This window comes from Phycodurus eques, chromosome 1 (assembly GCF_024500275.1).
Source record: "Phycodurus eques isolate BA_2022a chromosome 1, UOR_Pequ_1.1, whole genome shotgun sequence".
Lineage (NCBI taxonomy): Eukaryota > Metazoa > Chordata > Actinopteri > Syngnathiformes > Syngnathidae > Phycodurus > Phycodurus eques.
In genome coordinates, this window is record NC_084525.1 from 35,110,925 (window position 1) to 35,137,469 (window position 26,545).

A 26,545-nucleotide genomic window follows, 5' to 3' on the forward strand; every position below is an offset into this window, starting at 1 on the left:
AGGTGCGGTGTGGGGGTCGACCTTCCGTTATAAATACCGGCATCCTCCCATGTTCACTCGTCACAATTCTCACTGGATAGGCACGCATTGCAAAACATGAGGAGCATCGTGTGGCACCTTATGTTCTTATCCGTTTCTTTATTCGACACTGGTAAGTTTTTGCTACAACCCATTCGGATTGTTTTGAACCAGTAAGTTGACTGTATTAGTATCTTTAAAACTATAGCTGAAGTTCCAAAGCGATGCTCAGCGCCGCCCCAATACCCGTCAACCAGATTCGACAGCAATTTGGACAGCGGACGCAAATTCGACAGCGGGGAGAAAGTTGACTACAAGTGTGCCGAGGACCTTGTCGCGTACACTGGCAGCCCCTCTGTGATGTGCGTCAATGGAACGTGGACCACGCTGACACTCAAATGCGAAAGTAAGAATGGGACAAACCTGCCCAAAATCGCTTCTTTCCCAATTGTTGGCGAAGCCTATGCTGTCCTGTTAAAATTCAAGAAAGTTGTAGTTTTTACTTGGGGCCACGAGAGGGCTTCTCCAACGCGGCAATTTTCCGTGCAAAATTAATAACTGCCGTACACTCGGTTTATCCTCGTTTCAAGTTTATGTACCGACTATTTTCTCTCCCAAAAATGTTTTTATCGTGATATTACAACTCGATTCTGATACTACGAAGACTGAAATCCTAAAATGACACAACTTTCCTCGAGAAATATTACTTCACCATGGAAAATACATTTGATCGAAGAATTTTTTGGGGGGAAAAGAAAATAACCTTTTAATACTACTTTTAATGTGAAAATGGAACAATAAAAGATGTATTTCCTCAAAAACTAGTTTTCTTGTATTGCAACTTTATTTTCATATCACTGCTTCAATCTTGAATAAAAAGCATTTAAAAAATATTACACTGATCTCGAAAATATACTACTTTTGGCACAAAAATATAGTGTCTTTTTCATCATGACTGATCTAGAAAATCTGCATTCATCTAAAAAATATGACTCTTGTAATATGACTTTAATGTCGAAAATATAATTTTTAAACTAATATATTTTTAGGTCAAATATATACCACTTTAATCTCATAACATTCCTTTAACTGAAAAGAGCTTTTATTTTGTCAAAATTATGCAACTTTTTATTTGCAAATATACTATATAATAACTACTCTCATCGGGCACTGTGGCGGATGGCACGTCTGCCTCACAGTTCTGTGGTTCCGGGTTCCAAGTTTAGCTCAGGCCTGTCCGTTTGCATTTGCTTGCGTGAGTTTTCTCCAGGTACTCAAGTTTTGTTCCTACATTCCATGCAAAACTTCAAAATGTGGAAGACCAAGACCGGTCTCAAGCGTTACAACACTAATGCCGCCTCTCACCCAAAGTCAGGTGGGAAGAGGTTCGAGCACAGCCGCAACTGAGGATGAGCACTACAGAGAATGGATGAAGTTTCTACACTTTTGCTTTTCAGGGGTTAGAATTAGGCTCAGTTCATCTAGGTCAGGGTTGTCAAAAGTTTTTCTTCCAAAGGCCACATACAGAAATATCAAAGGATGCAAGGTTCACCTTTAATTTTACACGATAAAAACATTACATTCGTGTAGGTGAAGGTATGTGAAGCAATTACATATATTTTTTAAATGTATTATACTTCATGATTCGGGGGAAAAAAACCCCCAAAAAACCTGATGAGAATGCAATAAGTCAAGGATTTTATTTATATTTTTAGTTTTAATTAATTGTCCCCCTGACACAGTACTGGGCAGCAGCAGAATCATATCGCCACATTCAGAAGCAAAGAGAGAACAATCTCGACTCAACTGACTGACATGGTACAGTCAGTGGAGCAAACAATTGTGATTCACGCTATTTGCTGCTGTCACAGAACTTTATTTATCGCAGGGTAACAACTCGGCATTTTGTTGCTATTTTAGCGATGGGCGATTTGTGGGAAACAAGAAAGTGAGACATGAGACCAAAGTCGTTCTCTTCGCATCCTTTGCCACGCAGTGTAGAAAGTAGATACACTGTAGTACAATGCAGGCAAACGACACGGTCTGCTCAATTGTGTATTTTAGTATATGCCGCGGGTGGGCTGCTAAAAAATGGATGGCCTGTGGGCTGTTGTTGGGACACCATTGGTCTAGGTTTATGGTATCTTTTAATCACTGCCAGCCTTCCCAGCTAACGTGGATATTTGACTTCTAAAGCCGTCAATGGCAGTGAATGTGTTAATCTGTTAGCTCTTCTAGCTTAGCTAACACGTCGGTCATGCTAATGCACATTCCGAAAGAACCCCAAAAGCGAAATGATCAACTGTCAGTTGAGCTGGATAAGGCTGAGGATATGGTAGTCAATGTAAAGATACATTATTTTCATTTGTGCAGAGGTTGTCACCAAGTGCCAGTGGGAACCCAACCCCCCCCCCTGTGCTGACCCGAACAGAAACCATGACAAACTTGACTTCCAACAGTTTTCATTTTTGGGGGACTGACACGTCACAAATTGGAAGTATGGGGCTGAAGAGATAGCCTACAATCGTCATTGAAGCCATTTACAGTGTTTTCTTAATCGCTCTGCCTCGCTCAAATGACATTAAATGGTTTACTAGTGGTGCCATTGGAGACTTGTGCCACCGGGAAGTATGTGAGAGTGACGTCACGGCGAGATGACATATACTTCCACCGTTACTAAGTGCTCACATTTAGAAAGAACTTTCTACTCTGCAGGTGGCTGTAGCGCTCCAGCCAATTCGGACGAGTCTCACGCCAACCTCGCTGACGACTTCATCAGCAGGACGACTTTTGGCCGTGGTGAGCGAGTCCGGTACACTTGTGACGTCGGCTACAGTCCAGTAGGTGGCAGCAGATACCGGAGCTGTAGCAGAGGACAATGGACGCCGCTTCTGCTCAAGTGTGAACGTGAGCTCAAGCTTTGGAGTCTTTTTTTCAAAAGCAGAATGACAGCAGAAATATCACAACGGCCAATCTGTTACTGAATAGACTGTTTTTCAACTTGTTAAGCACATACTGTTTTTTTCTCAATGGTTAATGCAAAATGTACAGTGAATTAAAGCGTTTTACCAATTTTAATTATTGCCATATATTTCCTCTGAATGATTTGAAAATAGTGTTTCAAATTATTATGCACAACAGTCTTGGAAAATATGGGTAGAGTCATAAAGAAATCGGTCATATTTCTTTCATTACATAGAGATTTAAAAAAAAAAATTTTTTTTACCTAAACATATGCTATTTCAACCAAAAGCATCCTTTCCTTTTCCCCAAAATGGGATGGCTATTAATGACCTCAGCACGCGCCACACCGGGATGAAGAATGTGCACAATTGACCTTAGCTACCTCAGCCGTTTACATCATCGCTATCTTTAAAAATGACAAAACTCTTGCTTTGCCTTTTGAAAATGAACCCTGACCATGTGCACATGGCAGTGGCGGGCATGCATTTGGCGCCTGGGCCTTCAGTGGAGATTTACCTGACTTACTCCACCCTTCACTCCTTCAAACCACCACTATCGAAACCAAACCATCAATACTATACAATAATGCGATATAACAGCAAATAACTGTGCCATGTACAGAATCTGGAGCAGTTCAGAAGCAATATTGATCTAATAACATGACAAAAACAAACAATTAAATACATCATACTCACCAGAGATGCTGATGAATTAATGTGCATGATCGCTGAAGATGTGTTTTGCTTGTCGAAGTTGGCTGTAACAATTTCTGATATGAACAACCACTCAGAATGGACAAATGCGCATGTCAACGAGGGCCAGCTCTCTGGCCTGGTGTCGATGAATTTGAAATCTGATTGGTTAATGAAACAGTCCTATTACTAATATAGTTCGAGTTAAGCACTACTGATTCTGAAGGCCCTAGACAGTTTAGATTGACAAGGCAGCACACTGAGGCTGAAATCTGATTGGACCAAAAAAAAAAAAGTCAGTGCTCAGTGCAGCCAAGAGGAATGTAGTAATACATTTCAAATTTCTTGGAATAAAAACAGAATTTAGTTTGTAAATGTAGGTCAGTGCTTCCGATAGTGTTAGGAAAGCAGAGAAGGCCTCAGACCGCTCGACACTGGAAGATAAATCTCACCGTCTTGATATGTCACAGCTAAAACAGAAGAACTACACGGGTGCGTTTACTTTCTAAGTATCTACTGTCCCTGGAATTGACTAAATATGATATACTGTACATGTGCATGGTGATGACAGTGTAAACCGAGCGATACTGTTTTAAGCCACCAGAACACTCTCCATTCTGTAAAGGGAAACTGTGTGGCTCTGCTGGGGAGATTAAAAATGGTCGCTTCGTGTATACCGGAGTGCAGTTTGGAGACACCGCTACAGCTCATTGTGATGACGGGTGAGACGCTCATGTAATTCTTGTGCTTCACATGCATGTCAGAAGTACTGCTGGAAAGGTTGTGAGTGTTCACCCTGTCACCAGGTTTCAGCTTGTAGGACGGCCAACCAGGAACTGCATGAGTTTCGGCTGGGATGGCCATGCTCCCTTTTGTGAAGGTGCCGCGAACTGACTGCCATGAAACTTGTTGCGCTTTGTACCTTTCCATGGTGCATGAGGTTTTCTCTCTGTTCAAGTGGTGGAGTGTGAAGAGCCTCCAGAGGTGGCCAATACAGAGCGAAAAGGCACAGAGGAGGCGCCGTACAAGTACAGGAGTGTGGTTGTGTACGAGTGTCGTGCAGGGACCCTGCTGGGGAACAAGGCGATATGGTGCACAGAGGACGGCACATGGAGCACACCTCCTACATGCAAAGGTCTGGCACACAAATAGTGACGCGGTCATCTTTACACAAATTTATTTACAATTTACCATGAATAAAAGTGAATAAGAGTTGTAGTTTCTCCACAGAAATTACATGTCCATCTCCAAAAGTGCCCAACGGCTCCTGGACGCGAGGTCACATCCGACTTTATCAACACCGAGACACGATCGCCATTGGCTGTCGCCACGGTTACACAGTGGTGGGCACCAGCACGGTCACCTGTGGTGACGATGGTCAGTGGATTCCCAGCCTTCCCAAATGTAGACGCAAGTGTAAGTTACCACTCCGGTGGAAATAGACAATTATTATCGTCATTACTTTTACGAAACACATTGAATTTTTTTTCTTTTTTTAGCATGGCATACTAAATGGCAAAGCCAATATGCTGTCGGATATGGGATGCTACATTAGTAAGTCCAGGACCAAACAGAGGATGGAAAATTACCTTTGGAGCTTAATACTTTGCTGCCAGGTTATAACAGCGTTACACACATTAAACATGTTTTTAAAATGAAGCTGACGTACAGGATGTTTATTTCCATAAGTGTTTTGGGGCAATAATGAGTACAAACTTGTTGCCTTCACCTCTATACATTTTTTTTTTTTTTTTTTTACTGTCGATAATGTCGTGTATCATCATCTATAGGCTAAACTTCTAGTGAGCTTTCATGAACAAAACAAGTTACAAGAAAATAAGAACACCAAGTCCATTCATTAAAAAGACAATACAAAGTCCAGACATTTACATGAGCAATAACAATTCAAGTGCAAATATCATTATCAACTCTATGATACATCATAGCAAACTCTCTTTTAAAAGGCAACAATCTCCAAAAGAAAAAACAAAAAAAGAAAATCTGGTGGGAGGAGGGTTTTTGCCCATGAAGGCATACGGGCCATGTTTTAATATTTATAATGTAGGTAGAGCTGGAAATTCACTAAAGATGTCCAACATTTTGGTATAACATGGTTTGGCATCTCACCATCAACTTTGACAATGTGATCAAAATCCCTTTTGGATCATCCTGGATGGTGACTTTTACAACAACAAACCTCCCTTTCCACTCCCTAAACTAGAAATCAACCATGTAATGGAGAATGAGACATATTTATTTCCTTCCAAAGTTGAAATATGCATGTTAGGGGATTACCATTAATATTGCGAGCTATGTGAACACACACACACACACACACGCACGCACGCACGCACACACACACACACACACACACACACACACACACACACAAAACGCAATAGCGCAAATAATGACTTTTGAGGTTTGATGAAATACTTTTCTCTCAGTTTCGATCGTGCCTCCCAGCCAAATGAATCCCCTGCAAATACCATTGTGTGTTTCTAAAGCAGACGAGCTGCTTCCCGTTTCCAGTCTTTATGATAAGCTCGTCAAAAGCTAGCCGTGGGGGCCCACTTGACTTAAAGCCAGGTAAGGTTTGGATGTTTTTGTCGAACTTTGCTAAAATTGCTAAATACCTAAAACAAAACATCAGCTCCTATCACGGGGAACGGTCTTTTACTTTAATATTAAATTATTATACCCTGTTGCTGTCATTGTTCTGAAACCACAAAGAATATTGTTTCCAAACTGCAAAATTTCCATGACATCTTTGACTCACTCTGCAAAAGAGCAGGTACACCCTAAAGTTCTGCTCACAACATGCCATACAAAGGGTCAACAGTGCTGCTTTCCAAAAGATCATTTTGGGTCACCATAAGCAAATCCGAGATGTGGTATTTTCATTCATTGCACTTGTCTATAAAGGTAGAAGGATGGGCTCTTGATCTAATAGTGCACAAAACAATGTGACCCGCCCTTGTGGGCCCTCTTTGGAAGAGCTGTCTTCATTGGGACAGACCAAACATGAGTTGGGGAGTTGGTGTCTTTGGATTTGATATGACCATGACATTTTAGGGGCGGGGGTGCCGGTGTGATTCTTGGGCTCGGCATCACAGAATCCAACCCTTAGCGTTCTTCTTTTCGGTATTTACAAGTCAAAACACGATAGACCTGCGCCACAGACGAATGACGAGATCATCGACCTGCTGTGATGTAACAACTAAAGTACTTGAAATTCTCTGCTTCCTCTTCACTTCAATCCTTGACACTATTCATGTGAGATTGAAGAATTAAAGTGACCTTTTACAAGAAGCAGCAAACATCACGTCCCCCAAAGACATTCAACTCTCGATCCCTCTTCCCAGACACATTCCACATCATCTCATTCCTGTGGCTTTCCCACTTTTAATAGTTTCTTATTCATCTTCCAACAATGTCCTCTGTGTTCCAGGAATGATTAACCGGCTATTTTTTTTTTGTATTTGCTTTAAAGTCGCCTTGGAAAAAAAAAGAAGAAGAAGAAGAAAAAGAGCAACAGAAATGCTGGGCGGGTCGGAAAAGGCTGGTGCAGTCTAGACAGCACAGATGAACTGTTTTAACAGTAAAACTGCTCTAAGAGCTCACACACAGTAAGGCTTTAAAATGAGCTGGAACACAGCTGCGACACGAATCAGCAACTGCTCCTCGTCGAGGACGCACATACAAGCACGTATCCTCACCAGCGCATGCACGCACGCACATATGATGGAACCGGGGTTACACAACACTTGCACAGCACTTACAGTCATACTTAACGGTCGTAGTCGGAGCTGGAATACAGACCAGTCATTTAAGCAAATACAACAACAAGCTCTAACACAACATCACTCCTACTGTCGTTTCTTTCCGCTTTCATGGTCCCATTGCACGACACAATCGAAACCCAACCCACTCACATATTCTACATCCCCACTAAACTCTTCCACTCTGGACTGTGGACCTGTGAAGAAAAACTGACAAACAACAACACGAATATTCAGTATTTTGCAGGTTTGTCAATGGCAATCAAAAGAGGGTTAAAAAATAAAACGGTGTATTTTGCGTGTCAAAGTCCTTTATGAGTTGCAGGATGTAGCCTGTAAGGGGGACGGGGGATGTTTACGGAATTGCAGATAAGCGTTTACTTGTACGGTCGCAGGAAAGCAGAAACTTTGCTGCTTATGAGCCGTATGAAGGATCGGGGAAGCATCTCATTGGACTCTCGAGTGGTGTACTTGAAGTAGTTGTTTGGGTGAGCCAGCACGTCAAAAAGTGTCTTTATCAGTTTCTTATCCTGTAAACATTGAAGAACAGTCGTTAGCATATTCATACATGCGAATTGATTAAGGAGTGCACTTCAATCAAGAGCAATACAACTTTTTTTGTTCCTCAGGTCACCAATCACACAGTAGCAGAGGAGAAATTCTCTGATGATCTAAAAGTTCTTCTTTCTATGTTAAGATCAAAATGAATGTAGGCTCAAGCCTTCGCAGGGATTGCGGTTCATGATTAATATTCTCTAATGGATAGCAGGGCTAACCTTGAGGATTTCTTGATGGTTTTCTGAAGCGTAGAGTCTTCCATCCCGTACAATGTCCTCGACCAGCTGTTCGTAGTCCTCTGAAGTTCCAGAGAAAACACAGAAGCACAATTCCTCTGGGTCAGCTCACGAGCTGCTGAGAAGTGCCGTGAGCCGTTTGCATCGCATACCGTCATACGTCACGTAGGGGATCTGAAAGCCCCTGGCACTGTTGGCCTCGTTGGACTTGAAGTTAATCCAGAGGCGCCTGGAGCGCGCCGTGAAGGCGATGGGCCGCTCGTACGTCTGACACGTCTCATAGGTGGTGATGGATGTAGCTGACCCTTGCAAGAGCACAGGAAGGGCAATGATGAATCCGGTTTGCGGACGCAATGGCACCTGGTGCGGTGCGGGCAGGGACGTGGAAATACTCACAGTTCTTCCTCATCACCAGCACATCTCCGCACTCGTCCTCTGAGGGCAGGAAGATCTCCGGCACCACAATAAGGATCTTACGCTTGCTGGGCGGGTTGATGTTCCAAATGCACTCCACATTTGCCGGGTAGTTGCCGGGGTAGTTAGGGGACTCGATGTAGCCCATGAACTCGCCCATCTCGCCGCCACACTGCCTGTCTAGACGCGCACAGACTCAACGCATTACAGCCTGGCCCCAAACTGAAAGCAGACAACTGTCATTCGCATACTCACTCTTGCACTGAGAGACACTAGTGGCGCCATCAAAATCTGTGGTGGTGTTTCCTGGGCAGGAAATACAGTAGTTCTGCCTAAACTCAGTCTGATAGGTTCCGATTGGGCAGCGGATACACCTGTGCACTGTGGTGTTGTAGTAATGGCCCGGAGAACACTGCACTGCACCACCAATGAAGACACACGTGACGTCAGCAGTGCTTTGCGCAACGTTTTTCTTGGTTGGCTTCTGTGCATGCTCTTCTCACCTTTGACCTCACAATCATGGAAGGAGCTTGCGCCCTCACGCTTGGTGCTCAGTCCTCCCCCGCAAGGAAAGCACAATGTCCGACCCAAATCTGGCTGGTATGTGCCCTGGGGACACGGCTGGCAAGGCTTGAAGCCGTCGGCTGAGAAGAACCCGGTGGGACATTGGCCTGGGGAACGCAGACAGCCAGATCAAGTTTGGCAGGAATATTTGACTGGCACAGTACCAGGAAGTTAGACCTTCGCTACCTGCACACGATGAAATGTTTCGGGCTCCGACAGGACCGTGGCCGTCGCTGCCCGGGCACAGGTCGCATGCCAGCTGCCCCTCCCTCTCCTGGAAGGTGCCGGGCGGACACTGGACGCAACGCTCCTGCTCCCCGTGGTAATACGAGCCCGGCAAGCACCTGACTGAAAAACAAAATCCATAACAGTTCCAGTGAGAAGCCGCCGGCAAACATTTCAACCTTTGTTGTTACTGGCACGACAGCATTCATTTAACATGATCAGTTTTGATTTCCATCTACCATACTACAACAAGGCTGCACGGTGAACTATCGTTTAATATGTTTGCCTCACAATTCGGAGGTTCCTGGCCCTCTTGTGTGGACTTTGCATGTTCTCGCCAATGCTTGGCTGGGTTTTCTGTGGCGACAGCGGCTTCCTCCCACATTCCAAAAGCATGCATGTTGGGTTCCTCCGAGACTAAATTGTCCATAGGTGTGAATGTGAGTGTAAATGGTTGTCTACATATACTTTGTGGCCTGTGATAGGCTGGTGACCAGTCCAGGGGGGTACCCCGACTCTCGGCCAAAGTCACCTGTGACCCTAATGAGGAGACGCGCTGTAGGAAATGGATGGATGGATGAATAATATAAGAAAGTCCTCCTAGTGTGCAACACATTTGAAAGTTGTTCATTTGATGAGCTGAGCCTTTGACATTCACATTGATTGATTTTATAATTGCTCTGTTGACAGTAAATGATGATCATAACAACTGATACATCTATCTTTCGGCGATCCAAGTCAAGGTCAGTGAATGAGGTGAGTAACCTATAATAAAGTCTTACCGCATCGCCCGCTGTCTTTTTCGGAGCCCGGGCCACAGTTCTCTTGAATGGGTGAAGCTTGTGGAAGTTTCTGGGCCACCTCGTACTCCAAACCAGCAACTCTGATGAGGAAGCGCTCTTGGTTGATGGACTTCTTCAGAGCCTTGATGTAGGTCTTCACCTGTTTCTCCATACGTTGTCTGAGGCAGCTGAGGTTACAACTTCCTGGCAAGTTTTAAGTGAATCATTTCAAGTAGTTACGTCTATGAAGAAAAATGTACATTCAAACGGGCTGTTGTAATTGCTATTACATCCTAAGACCGACCTGTTGTGTCTCCAGCTTTGACCTCTGCTTCCAGCTCCAAAGTGATGCGAGTTACCTCTTTGTTAGCCGGGTTGCGAGCGCGCCGCCCTTTTGCTTTCTTTGACGAGTCACATTTGAGATTGACAAATGTCACCAGGCAGTTACTGCAGGGCTGACCACCTCCTGTAGCAAAATAGCGTTGCAGTCAGTTAGCCATTGTCACATACAGTAACTACAAGAGATAATTGTGTACAGTAGATGCTAACAGAGATACAGATTAAGTCCTCACACTAATTTGGTGCTACAATGTGCTATTGTCGTTTCTCAATGTATTGGAACTGATGAGCAATTCTTTTTTCCAGACCAAATACCTCAGGCTTTGGAAACACTGACATTTTCCCACACAATACAATCAAGGAAGCGATCATGCTGAGAAAAGCAACCTGTGACGTGGCGATGATGGAATGATATCACTTCCAAATGTCCAATGCACTGGACATTCGCATTGCATGTGTGGATCGCTATGGTATGCCAGTATTGGTCGTTGATCTTGTTTTAGCTCAGCAGTGCTGTTTCTCAACATTTATGAAAACATTCTCAGAAATGTTCTAATCGAGTTGATGATAAATGACTTGAAACAATGTATTTTAATTCAACACCAAACCCAGATAAGGGCAGACCTGGTCCTAGGGTGCGCCCCCTGTCCTCTGTCCTGCCTGTCAATTTAGGGTGCAGGTGGCATTTGGCGTTTTTAATCTTGAAAGACGCCGTCTGCTTCACTGGAGGCGCCAAAGTCTCTACAGACAAAGACAGCAAAAGTAGGTATTATGCATGCAGCTCTCATAGGAAGCACAATTGGCTGTGACACACTAAACAAACGCAAAGGATTTGCAGGGCCACACCGATGCAGCTTTGACTGCTGCTGGAGTTGAGCCTGATGGGGGACTTCCCTCTGACGATGGGGATGCCGCAGCTGACCGAGTAGCTGTTGTCAGACTCTTCAAGAAGACACACACACACACACACACACACACACACACAAACAAAAATCAAAACCAAGATGAAAAACATTTTTTTTCCAGTGCAGTGATTCTCAAAGTGTGTTATGGATACACTTGTAATTGTAAAACACAATCAAACATATTAGATTATACTTACAACCTGTTTAAACTTTTTGTTACTCTATTACAGTACAGTTTTTTAATTTTCATGGTGTATATATGTGTCAGGTCAAGCACAACAGAGAATCTGTATCCCTTTTATGTCAGAAGAGTTTTATTGGGCAACAGTGGAGTTTACAGGAGTACAGTATTTTAAAAAATGCTTTTCAAGTACAACACATTCTTAAAAATCTTATTATTATTATTTTTTTTAAAATAGCTTTTTAAGATCAGCACACGTTCTACAAGTACCGTTCATTTATATTTAAATTTCAAGCACAATACATTTGCATTAAATCTTTGCGAACGGTTCAATTTTAAACATTATTGAGGTGCAATTTGTATTTATGCGTAATACATCTTAATTTAAGCATTTTTATTTACCTATATTTAAGCACAGTGTAACGTTTGAACTGTGCATAATGTTACAAGAATTAACTAACAATAATATTAAATATACGTTTGAGGAATGAAGCCTGTGCCTCGTTTTTGATGACCTTAGACCTACTACACTACTGTATTTTAATGCTGGTCATGATGGTAGTACCTGGGAGAGGGTTAGGTATTTTTTGAGATGATACTTGTTGTAAAAAGTCTGAAAACCACTGTTCTAGTGTTTTGTGATGGCTGCCCAATTTGCAATGAACATACCTGCCAGATAGTGTGCCTTGGAGGCACAGGTGAGCGAGCAGCTCTCCTTCTTGCCCGTTTTGCTGCAGGTGAGAGTCGCCTTGGGGGCGAAAAGGCCTGGGGGACATTTCACCAACTCTGAGGAGAGATAATAGACAATACTATATAAATCAAACTATGCTGTAAAATAACAGGCTGAAGCCAATTTTGCAGAACTGGGAGCATGATGAACTAAGAGTGGATTTCCCTTTACCACTAGAGGGCAGTGCTGCCACGTACCAATGCAATCCTTTCTGTTCCAGTGCAGTTTAAATCCAGGTGGGCAGGTACACTCGTAGCTCCCCAGAGTGTTAATGCAGCCATATTTACAACCTCCTCGGTTAATACTGCATTCATCAATATCTGAAAATATATGATACATATTCAGTGGATGTGCATTAGTTACACACCTTTGCATCTCATCTGAGAACAAAAAAATAGACAAACATGACTACATTCAAGCTAGGAATGAATCAGTTTTATTGATTAATTTTGAGTTTTTTGTTCAAACAAGTTCTCGCTGACGTGCACTGCTTGCACTAACAACACGGCTGCTGACAGCGAGGAGCTATCTTAAAAAAAGCAGTGTTGCTAAATTAGCGACTTTACCAACCACCCGAGTGATTAGGTCTCAAAAGAGTAAGTAACTATAGATACAGACAACATGAGCAGAATTATTGTCACATTGCTTTCCGTAAGTTTGTCAGTGGAAGGCAATCACAAGGTAGTCAATCATGCTCAACATTTTCAAAGACATAGTGCCCATTTCTACATTGCAAGAGAAGTGATTATCGGCATGTTGGAAAGTTTTGACTTGAGGTATGGGCTTCCAAAGCACAAATATCTAAATATATAATAATGAACATTTTGCCAAGGTTGCCTCGCCTCACCTGTACGCTATATACAGTAAAATGGGTGGATGGATGAATGGAATGTGTTTTGCCTGGTTGCAGTCCATGGAGTCCACTTCCAATTTATTAGTCAAAACATTGCAATGAGGAAGACTGAAATCACTTTTGCTACCACATGCAGGGTTACAAACACTAAATATGATAAACACAGGGAATGACTTTAGTGGGCAGAACAGATATCAGTGGTGGTAACATCAGGAGAGAGATCAAAAATCATAATAATGATGAACATATTGTGCTTTTCAAGACCTCCAAAGATGGTTGAGAAGTAATCCCTCATGACATTGTGGTTCACTTATTGCCAATTCAGTGCATTGTGGATTTAAAAAAAAATAGGTTAGTGCAGTGCAGTTACTCACCTGGACATCTGTAATACAGCGTTGTTGGTTATATGATTTTAATGTGGCAACAATGAAACCTTAATGATTAATCTCAACTCATACATTTGGCAATTCACCAAATTGCTTTAGGATACAGCGAATATGACCGGAAAGCTACTGTTTAAAACACAAGCCACAGTCAGAGTTTAATGAAATAAATTCACAAATACCAACTTTAGCCCAACGAATAGCCAATGCACAGACTCATAACAATATCGAAGGGAATAAATGCAAGTAAAGAGCAACGTTTAGCCTGATTTTCTACAACTCCAGTACTGTAGTTAGAAACATTACTACAATTCCCATAATGCTTTTTGCTGACTAATTGCCAGGACTGTCAGTGTGAGGAATGGTACCATTGATTAAGGCATGAAATCCCCTGCTCATACCATGTCCGCATTGGTTGTTGTTCACATCCCTCAAGCAGAGCACAAATGCATGTGCTTGTCTAGCGTGTGTAGATGGTGACCTCAAGTGGAAAAATACAATACCTGCAGCTCTCTAAGTTATCACATATTGGCACTGAATTCCAGATATGAAAATGACAAATCTGCAATGTAACCCCTGCGATAAACGAAGATGTATGGTACAGATTAAAAGGAAAAACAAAATAAGTTGAAGAAACTGATAGCCATAATATCAGTGATGGATGATTCTGACTGTTGATATGGAATACTTCTTGTCTCATTCAATCATTCACCCCATGTCAAAAAAAAAAAAAGAACTGTCTGTGTGACGATGACTTCATCAAGTGCAGTCTGCCAATGTGTCGCACAGAGCGGCTTGGAAACATTGCGAGAGATGCGCTGCCTACCCTCCGCATCGAAGAACTCCATTTAAAGGACGAAAAACTCTAATGACTATCTGATGGAAGCAGTGCTCATCTGCCAGAAACTGTTGTTCTGACTTCTTTTACTTTCTTCCATACTTGAAATACAATCAAACGGATCTCCACTGACCTTTCTGCAAATCCCTTAAGGCCTTGTTCCTTTGCATGCTCACTGACAAGTCAAGAGGAATGACGAGAGAAGAAAAGACAAACTGCGATTTTGAATCAATGCCTACACCATGGAGAGTGACCGACTTCATGGCATTGTGATGTTTTCTCAAATTTTATAATTAATTATAATCTGTTGCTCCCACCGTTGAACAGATGAAAGAGGAAGAATTCTTCCCAAAGACTTTTTCATTCTTTTTTCAAATAAATGTTAATGAATGCACACACACACACACACACACACACATACACACACACACACGTTTGTTTGCACCTCAGGAATGTATTTGTGTCGAGGCCAAAGCCGCGTGTATGAAACCAGGAACATTTTGAAACACGCTTGTGGAGGTCTGAAGTCACAACAGCACAGTGTATTTTCTTAGCAGATAAGCAAAAAGCAAGCTGATTGTTTTGCTAGCCGAAGAGGAGAATGGCTAGATGAACTCTCACTTGGGAAGAATGCCGACAGGTCTCGGCACAATACTCGACAGCAGGTCGCCGACCTGACTGGGTTTGTTGAGTGCGAGCCTGTTGTTAAACACTGAGCCTGGCCGCGGCAATATTTTGGGATTGATGAAGCACAGCAGGCGCAAACTAAGCTTAGTTATGAGTGGCGAGTGAGGAAGTACACCGGGGGGGGGGGGGCTTAATATATCTCCAGGGTTATCTAATAGTTCCGACAGCAGCGATGGAAAGGCCGGCAAGGCCATTCATCACCCGTGCGCTAAACAATGGTAGCACGTCGTTAATGTCGGTCCAGTTCATCACTCGATATACAGACATTTTGCAGCGGGAGCCAACACTTTTACATTTACACGGAGCAAACGGCACCTTACAATGTCTCACAAGCAATTCCCAGACTCAAACTTATTATCACATTTATTTAGTTGCATAAATGCACGGCATGTACGAGATTTTAGTGCACGATGCAGAATTGATCATTTAAATAAACTAAAGGTTACGTATGCATTTCCTTTCCTATGATGCATATTTGTCAACAAAGGCCCAAGAATTTGCCATGTTATCACAATAATGTTGCAGTGGAGTACCAAAAAAAACCTAGTAATTTCTCTAAAATGTTGAAATGATGGTAATATATCCCATTTACGTGTTTGCCATGTTCGTGAAGTGTTCTACGACCTTCCATTTTTGGTAGTGTGGTGTTGTGAGACTTTTTACATGTACTTGTAGCTCAGGTGTAGTGACATTCATGTTGATGTACAAATCTCCATTTATGAAACTAGCAGTTAGTGTTTTTTCATTTTTTACACACGTGCGCGCACGCACACACACAGGTAGTAAAGAACGAGTGATCAGGAAAAGCAAATTTTTTTGCAGAGAAACCTGTTTTTTGGTTTGGTTTTTCTTTTCATCCCACACTATATACATGGCAGCTGTGGCCGACAGGACTTGGCATCAACAGAACAACTAACCTTCCACTTCTTTATCAGAATTTACAGAACCAAATGGCATTTTTAAATCTTTTAGATACATGTTCAAATCCCTTTCTTGATTTTTGTTGATGTTTTCCCTGTGGCTCAGTACTCAGCAAAGTAACTGCAGCCCTATTTGAACCTGTTTGACTATTTACACACAGGCAAATTCAATCAAACATGTCACTAACTTAAACAGTCATTTAAACCTGTGTGTGTTTGTGTTTTCTGGCCAAACATTCAAGGGTATGTAAAATGTTGATCAGAGCTGTTTGGGTGATGTCAGTTATCATTATGATTTAAAAAGGGCGAACACAAATACTATTCTCTCTCTCTCTCTCTCTCTCTCTCTCTCTCCATACACATACACACACACACACACACACACACACACACACACACACACATACATATGTGTATATATATATATATATTTTTTTTAACATCCTTACGTTTACATAATATAATATAAATAATAAAGACATTCAGAAAAAAATATTTAAAAAAATATATTTTGTACATGTACAAACTAAGTAGTGCCATACTACTTCGGACTTGGCACGAACCAAGTGCACTGCTTTCTGTTCCTAACCTGCAGGTTTGTCACATTTAAAGAACAAATTTGAAAAAGCGTTATATTTCATGCTGACACAGTCTCGCTTGCAATGTCAGTGAGGCCCCGAGGCTGTGGAGACAGCAGAAGTTCCTAAAGTGATAGGCACGAACTCAAAGGGACGCCCGATGTGCTCGAGCAGGCCACTTGCTCCATGTCTGACACGCCGACCCCTCAGAACTTTAACACCTCCCTCCTGACTCTCTGGGCTATTTGGTCCACAGTACTGTGTTGTCCAAGGTCACGCTCCACCTTGAAGTGAAGTAGCCTTTTTGGAAATCATGTTTTAGTCCATTAACTGCAGCACAAATCACCTTTGCTTTACATTGCTGCCAAGTGTAGTGTAATCTTAGATTGATTTCCTGCCTTCCGGGCAGCCACCTGTTTCTGCTCATTTTAGTATATTTGGAACCCTATTTGCAAAGACTTAACTGTAACCGGGTAATCCATCACGGCCAGCATTTAGCTCCATTTTGTCTTTCGATGCGGTTGCATGCAGGGACTTTTTTATGTTGATTTTCTCGATGTGGTGACATTCAGATTAATGAGCTGGACGGCATTAAGTCTTTACACCCTGCAACCATGGAAATAAACAAACCATGTTGATTTGTGGGTTTAGAACTCTTAAGACTCGAGAGTTTCTCAGACGCATCTAATTACAAAACATTTATTTTCCTTTTAAAAGTACATTTAAGAGTCTCTTTCAGGACAACCGGGGCATATGGCAACCCTTCACCTCCATACGCATGGGAGCTTACATTGCACGTAGCTGAAAGCAGAAAGCTTCAACAGGCTAACATCTTTTTATGAACTCAAGTGAATCAGTCTACAGTACTTGTGGCGCATTCTACCTGTTCAATATGAGAGAAATTTAGTGAGGGTTTGAAAAGGCGCGGGGTTAAAAGGAAGCCTGTTGGACAGGAGATTTACTGTATACATAAGGAGCCAAAAAAGCAGAGCCAGCTCACCTCCGCAGTGCGCAACGCCATAGAGGACGTAGCCCTTGTGACAAAGGCACTGGAAGCTTCCTGCAGAGTTGACACAGAAATGGTCGCAAGCGCGGTCAAAGGAGCACTCGTCAATGTCTGCACAAGATGGAGAGAGACAGTTAGAAATGTCGGCATCACTCAAAAACCACAAAGACCGCGATCGAGCCCACTTTCTTGTCTCTGTAATTGTTTGTCATGCATTTCAATGGACCAAATCAAAAGAACAACAACAACAAACCAAGAAAAATGAACACCTTTGGTCACATGTCTGCTGTTGTGATTGCCCTCCTGCAGTCACTGTGTTTTCCATTTTGATGGAATTTTCAAAGTATACTTTTGGAAATGGCGAGTGGCAGTAGCAGGAGTCAGCTGATAATAGGTGCCCAAGTGCATTTTCTTTCTTCCCTCTGAGAGCCTGCCAATCATTTTCTTTCGTTTTAAATATATGATAAAGGAACAGAGATTGCGCTGCACCCTCATATGTGATGTCAACATGTAATGTCACAGTGACATTGACTTTGCTCAAAAATCAAACGTGTCACTTTCTGTTTTGCAAAACCAATGCTCCTGTAACATGTTTGAAAATGTTAGAAGTCAGTCACTTTGGGCTCAATGATTACAGTACATGGTCTAATACAGGGAAATCAATGAACAGGGTTCAGTCTGGATGGGATAGTGTGTCCAGCACCATTTTGTTAATGGTGAGAACATGGGCTACTATTCCATAGTTTTGGACTTCAAACTAAAAATCCCCCCCAAAATGGACTTGTTAGTTATTTTAGGCTCATTTTCTGACGAAATACCGTTGTTTGATTTTCAGCTAGATTTTGGCCCGCCCACATGTTGGACACATCAGCTTGTCACAGCCAGACACGTAAATGGCAGAAGGTGAGGACATTTCCTCATTGGATTTGTATGTTCTGCGGTGTCATTTTTGCCTGTATTGAAATGGATGTATTCTTTTTTTTTATACAATAATGAACGAAAATAGTGATTGTAAAACACGTTGGAAGGCTGAAAAATAACAACTTCCTATGACTATCATCATCCCACATGAAGTCATTCTTGCAGATTCATTTCCGCATTTTTCAGTTTAATTTTGTCTTGATTGCATTACAAATGCCTCTAAAGGCTGCCGCACACAACGCAAAGTGGTCGAACCCGACTGGACCAGACCATCGCATAGAAATAAAGAGTTGCCGACGCACCCCCGCACATTGAGCGATTGTATACAATACATGGTACTTCGCGTACATTCTGGTCACAAGCTTCTCTTTTTCATTCCATTCCATGATGAATATAGTTAGGTATTGATGTAAAACACAATACTTGATGATTCATATACTATTTACTGTATATGGTTTGAGGCGGCAGCTCGTGTATTTTCAGTGTGAGGGTTTGCACATGTGTAGTATGTGCACTCATGACAACAGTTGCCAAACCATGCACAGTGCCGGTCGGCCCCGTCGCTCAGTGTGTGGCAGCCTCAAGATGTTCCAATCGATCACAAAGGCTTTTCTGGTGGCATTGTGTCACAGGTCAGCCACATCGATCATCCGACATAAGGAAGTGTTTTGCATATTCATTTCTGCACATATAAATAGCTTTCCTCAGCTTCATTTTGTATTAATGACTCCAGAAATGCCTCAAAGATGTTCCAATAGAGTTCCTATTGATCACAAACGCGTTTCTGTAGGTGACAATGTGGGACAGACTCTGACTTTGGGTGGCTGTCATAACGTCGGGTGACGAGGGTCTCAAACTCCCGGCCAAAAGCATTACGTTGTTTTCTCTTTGTACCATTTTAATCGATGACACCCTAATACATTAGTGATTTTTCAGCATATTCAATAAGGAATTAAACATAATTTTGGAGTGCTAGCTGTTGCTCATACCTGTTGGTTAACCAGGTAATTCCAAGACTTATGTTTTTTGGGTACCCTCAGCCACCCTTATTTTACTCCTCTCCCGGTGTCCTCCCAATGATTTACTGTAGGTAAGCGACGGTGGTCTTCTGGCCAGTCCTGCTGAGGCACGAACACAATCGACAACAGTCAAATCTTTGTGTTCCGTGTTGATTTCTTTTAGGATTACACAGTAAGATTTATTTGCACTCAGCACAATGTGAAGTGCCATGATGAGATTTAAGAGCGCTGACGGACTCAGGTGTTGCACAACCTATCATTATATCATTTATGCTGCTGAGTGTACGTTGGAAGACATCTGGGACTCAACCAGTTAACCCGGGTGAAGGCATGCAGGACGTGGGCAGGGCAACGTCACTAGGAGTTGGAAACATTACGTTAGCTCTATTACTCCTATTGTGTGGCCAAAAGACTTAAAATGTCAGATGAAAATCACAATCTGGGTTCAAACCAATAAATCAAACTGTCAGCCATAATTTCGGCCACAAGTTAAAAATAAAAAACAAAGTGTGACGCAATGTCACTTTAGATAAGAGCGCCACTGGAGACGTTGTCCGTGGAGCACAGACAGGATGTGAAGAACGTGTCCTGGACTGCCCTCGCATGGATTAGAAGGGAGAAGCGAACGAAACACAGGAGGGTGTTGAGGTTGGAGGAATGCTGGCAGTAGTTCAGCAGACATGCCCTATCCTGATATATGGGCCACGGTCCACTGACAGCAAGGAAGCACCGTGACTGTTTAAACCCAAGATAACTTTCGAATTCAGTTTACACATCTCAACACCCCACAGAGACACTCAACGGTTATTTAAGTGTATTTGATGCCACAGAGGCCTCAGCATCGACTTACTGCAGGGCAGGTCACACTCGGGGTGTAAACCCGGCCTGCAAACAATGTCACTCTCCTTTGCTTACTTGTCTGCCGCAGAACCTGTAGATTAGATTAGGCAGTTTCACACCATTTATCTTCGAATTTATATGCCATAGAACAACTTTTGAAAAACTATTATTGTCATAAATGTTCAACTATACAAAATTAGCAGTATCTTTTTTTATGAATGCATGACAACAAAAAGGCAAGTTAATGATTATTTGGATTTGAGATCGTAACCCCTTTTATAAAACCCAAAGATTACAGATAAGAGACTCATTCCCAAAACGGCTTTTGTTTTACCTGGAGCTAATTGTGTGTGGGGGAAAAAATGAGCTGAGCAGGACAGAGACTGATGAGACCTTACTCACGAAGACAAAACAAGGACAACGTTGCTCGTACGTACACCCAAAGACTCAGATCATGAAAAAAACACTTTGCTTTGTATTTATGCAGACACTGCACATTTTCTCACTTATCTACAGTATGTGAAGCAATATAATGAGAGTAAAGATGGGCACCCTAAATACATTTGAAGAGACAAGAAAGTGGCTGAAGCGCACAGAGAGACACACAGTTTTCTTTTCACACATGATGTTTATCTGTTTGTGCTGGAAACCAAATAAAAGACACTGATGCGAACCAGGCGGTATAGTAATTGACCACATTCGTAAAAAGCAAAAGATTAAAGAATAGCACGTCCTGTGTTTTTTGACTTGGCAAGAGGCAGAAATCATCTCAGTAGTTCCAGCCTGCTTGTCGTCCTTTACCAGATGTTCTTGAGGTGGCTTGATTTATCCAACAATGAGAGGTTTTTGGGTCGAACCATAATTTCCAACACCTGTGTGCTCACAGCAGACATTTTTTTTTGGGGTAGTCTGTGCCATAAATGCATCAAAAGTATATATAGTCTGCTTTATAATCCATTTTCCGAACTGCTTATCCTCACTAGGGTCGCGGGCGTGCTGGAGCCTATACTAGCTGACTTTGGCCGAGAGGCAGGGTGCACCCTGAACTGGTTGCCAGCCAATCGCAGGGCACATATAAACAAACAACCATTCACATTCACACCTACGGGCAATTTAGAGCCTTGAATTAACCTACCACGCAGGCACGTGGAGAACATGCAAACTCCGCACAGTCGGGGCCGGGGATTGAACCCGGGTCCTCAGAACTGTGAGGCTGACGCTCTAACCAGTCGGCCACCGTGCCGGCGTGTCTCTAAATAACTCAAATCAGAAGCTTCCAAAGAAATGTCATCATCATCTGGGTTTTCCCAAATTGTTTGAAGGCATATTAATCTTACTGTAAGTAAACTTCTGACTTTGAAGAAAGTAATGAAAAAAATGCTTTAATAAAAAATCATTCTATCAATATTCAGGCATTTAGAAAAACAGGAAAAGTTTAGTTTGATTTCATGTCAGCAAGTGAGGGGGGAAAAAAACGTGTATTTGTCTTTTTATAGCTTATAGCATTATGTCAAACTCAGGCCCGGGGGCTGAATTTGGCCCACGATGTAATTATATTTGCTCCGCAAGACCATATTAAATGTGTATTAGAGCTGGCCCACACAGGCGAGGCCAGATTTGAACCAGGGTCCTCCGAACTGTGAGGCAGATGTGCTAACCAGTCCTCCACCGTGCTGCTGCAAATTCACATCACTGCTTTTTTTTTTGGAACCCATCCTAAGGACCTCAGCTTTTCGTTGGCGACTGATGCCCAGCAGATTTTATGCCCCCTAAAACTGATCGTCAACTTGGGTGGGGGGGGCGATTGATGCCCCCAAAAGTCAATCGTCAATGGGGGATGTCTGTGTGCGTGTGTGTGTGTGTGGGGGGGGGTTAACTGATGCCCACCAAAGCCCCGTTAGCCCTCACTTTTCACGCCTCTTATTCACTATACTGTACTGTGCATCTTATCATTACAGTATAGCGTGCATCAAAGTCCGGACAAGCACTGCATCTCCAAACACTAATATGGACACTAACATTCTATAAGTCTGGGCTGGTCGCCAAATATTTTAGAGCACCAATGTAGGGTATTTGGAGTCAAAATGCCATTAACAATTTTCGACATGATGTGGAAATACTAGAAGAAAGTGTGTCATCATCAGCTCTTATTTAAAGGTACAGTTACTACATATTGTTGCTCGCACATGTTGGTTAAAGTGGACCTACCTTGACATGTCCGCTCGTTGGTCAGCAGCTTGTAGCCTTTTTTGCAGCTGCACTCAAAGCTGCCCACTGTGTTCCGACACACATGGTCACAACCCCCGTTGTTAAGACGGCACTCATCAATGTCTGAGAGAGGGAAACCAGTAACAAAAGAGGTCACACAAAAATATGAATATACCTAACTTGAATAAGAGAAGTTTTGAAGCGCTTTATTGACTAATGTTCCATTACCTTCTAATGTCCTAATGAAGCAACATTTACCTACCTTGATTTAGTGAAAAAGTAAAATTGAAAGTAGGGTTGGGCAATTAATACATTTTATTTCATTTGTCAGAATATTATTCTTTGAGCTTTGATAGTTCAGCGCTTGTTCATGCTGATGTGCACTGCTTACATGAACAACATGGCTGCAAACAGAGGCGTTATTTTAGTCAGTGTTGCCAACTTAATGACTTATCCGACTGCTCAAGTGATTTTTTTTTTTTTTTTTTAATGAATAGTAACTTTAATTAACGGACAACAGGACCAGAATTTCTCACATTGTTTTCCATATGACGAAAAAAGGAGCTCAGTGAAAGGCAAATGACTCAATCGTGCTCAAGACATGGGGCCTGTTTATAGAGTCTGAGGTTTCATTTTAAGGTCATTTTACACAGCCGTAATTGATGTATTAACGGTAAATGTCACACTTTACTACAAATGTTACATACATCATCTGATCTCATCTGGGTTTGAGCAAAAAATCCTGCAACCAGCATGGATAAGTCTTTCATGATTCAGCCAGACCTCCACATCCTCAACAGGCATCTTCATCTGATTAGTGAGCACTTTATTTCTTTAGCCAATACCCAATCGATATATCATGTGCCCATTGCCGCCTGGATGGTGTTCTGCTATGGCACTGATTCAGGTCCATCTTGAATAATCGTTCCAAATGAGTTTTCATCATCTGGCAAAATAAATGCATCCAAAATGGAACCAAAGATTCCTGTCCTTGTCCAATTCTGTTTTCCGCTCTTCAGAAGTGGCTGGCCCGCAGAGAGCCACAGTCCTCCTGCAGTGCTTGCGTTTATTTTCCTGCTCTTTCTTCTCAAACCAAACTAACACCAGAAGATGGACTTTTATTAGATTTGCTCGTGTGCTATTGCAAGCTGTAGAAAGCAGAATGATTTTTTGGGACACTGTGTCTTCTCACCGTCTTTCAGTAGAATATTTGTTTCCTCAGTATCGTGATTCGTGCTTATTTTATTCTATTAGCGTTAATGTAAATAAGGCTGTGAGGTTGCTTGAGTTGAGGGGGTTTCTGCCTCAGAAAGCTGGTAATAGGACAAAAACTGCAGAAACTGAAAGGCAAAGTGCAGCTTGAAACTGTTTGAGCAACCAAAGTTTAGTCTTTATAGGGACAACCACATTGGTTTGTTAGATGAGGTGATAACATACACACCTGGCGGTCAATAGCGAAGCTCTCCCAAACCAAACTTTTTCAACTGTGCAATTATGGACCATGTTTGTGCACAGTGGCACAGTCATACTGGAACAGAAAGGGGGTTTCCCCAACCAACAACATTGGAAGCCTAGAATTGTGCAAAATGTCTTGAACTGTTTGGGAACTAGAATCATTAAGATCAGGGAGGCTTTAATTCAATGACGAACTAAGTCACGACACTTTCGTCCATTAATATTTGCGTCGTCTGTAATAGTTTGACTTAGAAACTGGAGGGTGGCTATGTCATTACGAATGAAATGAAGGGTGTGTCCTTGCTGTGTTCATTACGAGAATGAATTCAATATAGAAGTCATTTTGGTGAAATGCATGTTCAAATGTTCCATGCCACTAAATGCGTGCCGATGCAAAACGGAGAGGGCGGATGCCGACTGAATATGCACGATAGGTCACCTTTGCAGGTCTTGCGGTCCGGCTGCAGCGTGAAGCCGACAGGACAGCTGCAGCGAACTCCGGTCACTGAATCGTGACACGTGCTATCACAGCCACCATTGTTCACGGCACAGGTCTCTGCAGGGACACAGACAGCAGCCATCAAAATCAACTGCAGTTGCTGCTCTGACCTACTTACTACGAGCCCACTGTTAGATTCAAATAGCTTTTGTGTCAGAAGGAAGAAAAAGAGAAGCAGTGGAGAGGTTTGAGTTGTACACAGAAACATAAAAGAAACAAGGAGACAGAACAGAGTTGGGATGCAGATGCGGAATGATCACAGTGAAGCTATAATGGTTAATAACAACAAAAATAACTGGTTAAATCACTGCTGTTATGATTAGGTACAAACACAGTCCAATAGGGTTTCACAAAGCTTCTGAGTCGGCTACTGTTTGGTCTCTATTTTCTGTGATGGCAACGAAACCTTCCAGGTGCTTGGGCGACAAAACATCAATTTCAGTTACCCTGCTGCTGAGTCACTATACTGAAAAAAAAATGCTTAGGCACTCAGTCAAGATGGGATGGCAGGGTTTCATGTGACAGAGACAAGACGGAGACAAATTTCATGGTGATTTTAAGCAACAGTAGAGTTTTGCTGCTTTTCAGACAGCCTTTCAAGGTGAAGAAAAACAGAGTAATTCGTAACAATCACTGTAATTGGCTGTAACTCGTCCTCCACTCATGTAGGATGGCTGCTCGCAGTAATTCAAAAATGAAGCACAGCTGGGCTAGTGGTGGGCTTCACACTGGCAAAGAGATGGCAGCTAACATGCATTGCTGAAGTGGGAACACAGCTGCACCAAGGAACAACAGAAAATATTCTTCCCTTAACGCTCATCCTCACTATGATCGCGGGCGTGCCGCAGCCTATCCCAGCGATCTTTGGGCAAGAGGTGGGGTACACCCTGAACTGGTCGCTAGCCAATCGCAGGGCACATATAAACAAACAACCATTCGCACTCACATTCACACCTTCGGGCAATTTAGAGTTGTCAATTAACCTACCATGCATGTTTTTGGGATGTGGGAGGAAACCGGAGTGCCCGGAGAAACCCCACGTCGGCACGGGGAGAACATGCAAACTCCACACAGGCGAGGCCAGATTTGAACCCCAGTCCTCAGTACTGTGAGGCAGATGTGCTAACCAGTCGACCACTGTGCCGCCCGATAACAGGTGTATGATACATAGATAAAAGGGTCTTTGACTCAATAACTAAGTGAACATTCCAAACACTGTTTTGAAAACGTGGGTTGCTCTGGGTTACTTTGTAAAGATAACATCAAGAGAAACACAATACTGTCTGTAATACAAAAATGTTTTTTTTCTTGGCTACTTTTATTTCAGCCTCTACTTGCTGTCATATCCTTTAGCAGTTTAAGGAACAATGGCGAGTTAATCCTTTTTTTTTTGATCCATGACAATATTTGGTCATGTTGTAGTTAACAGAACACTTTGCCTCTCATTGTTTGCCGGACAACGACGGACAGCTCAACGCGATGGTGCACAACCTGAGGGCACTGGGTACTTCCAGTTGATACCACTGTCGCTGACACTAGACCGGAGAGTTCAGTGCCGTGTCTTCACATACTGTAATTGCAAAGCGCGAGCAGAGACAGTTGGCAGACAAGACGATAAGACGGTGTCAGGACATGCCTCGAAAATGCTTAGGCAGACATCTCAACCAACTGTAATGATCATGTGCTAGGAGAGCAAAGAAGTATTTCTACACATTATGGTTTAGTGAAGACAGGCGAAAAGCACCCGCTCTGGAATGTTTCGGGTTTTTTGTGAGCTTTGGATGCACACCAGCCGCATCACCAGGTTGGGACCTGCAATTAACAATGGGCAGATATTTCCCAATATGACGTTTAAGTCTGAAGTTGAACCGCTCTCACACCATCTTCTTATTTCGAGCTAATGGGCTTGCATATCACACACATCCTAACTGTTGACAAGTGAACTCCA

General features: G+C 42.6%; 2 protein-coding genes across 2 annotated transcripts in view; one reads left to right on the forward strand and one right to left on the reverse strand.

Annotated features, from left to right (window-relative positions):
- The first annotated feature begins 42 nt into the window (after nucleotides 1-42).
- On the forward strand, nucleotides 43-5,333 carry LOC133409594 (complement receptor type 1-like). The gene is made up of 8 exons (XM_061689831.1): nucleotides 43-151; nucleotides 227-424; nucleotides 2,734-2,925; nucleotides 4,300-4,396; nucleotides 4,481-4,554; nucleotides 4,633-4,809; nucleotides 4,905-5,090; nucleotides 5,174-5,333. The coding sequence occupies exons 1-8, from the start codon at nucleotides 97-99 to the stop codon at nucleotides 5,227-5,229; spliced, it is 1,035 nt and encodes a 344-aa protein (XP_061545815.1). The 5' UTR covers nucleotides 43-96; the 3' UTR covers nucleotides 5,230-5,333.
- Nucleotides 4,835-26,545, reverse strand: part of LOC133409579 (signal peptide, CUB and EGF-like domain-containing protein 3) — a 138,141-nt gene continuing 116,430 nt past the window's right edge. The window contains 16 exon segments of the mRNA XM_061689797.1: nucleotides 4,835-7,986; nucleotides 8,233-8,312; nucleotides 8,403-8,555; nucleotides 8,647-8,844; nucleotides 8,920-9,081; nucleotides 9,168-9,335; nucleotides 9,415-9,576; nucleotides 10,236-10,439; nucleotides 10,540-10,701; nucleotides 11,199-11,315; nucleotides 11,421-11,516; nucleotides 12,330-12,446; nucleotides 12,588-12,710; nucleotides 17,650-17,766; nucleotides 22,644-22,766; nucleotides 24,538-24,654. Coding sequence (XP_061545781.1) covers nucleotides 7,834-7,986; nucleotides 8,233-8,312; nucleotides 8,403-8,555; nucleotides 8,647-8,844; nucleotides 8,920-9,081; nucleotides 9,168-9,335; nucleotides 9,415-9,576; nucleotides 10,236-10,439; nucleotides 10,540-10,701; nucleotides 11,199-11,315; nucleotides 11,421-11,516; nucleotides 12,330-12,446; nucleotides 12,588-12,710; nucleotides 17,650-17,766; nucleotides 22,644-22,766; nucleotides 24,538-24,654 — 2,252 coding nt within the window. The 3' untranslated portion in view covers nucleotides 4,835-7,833.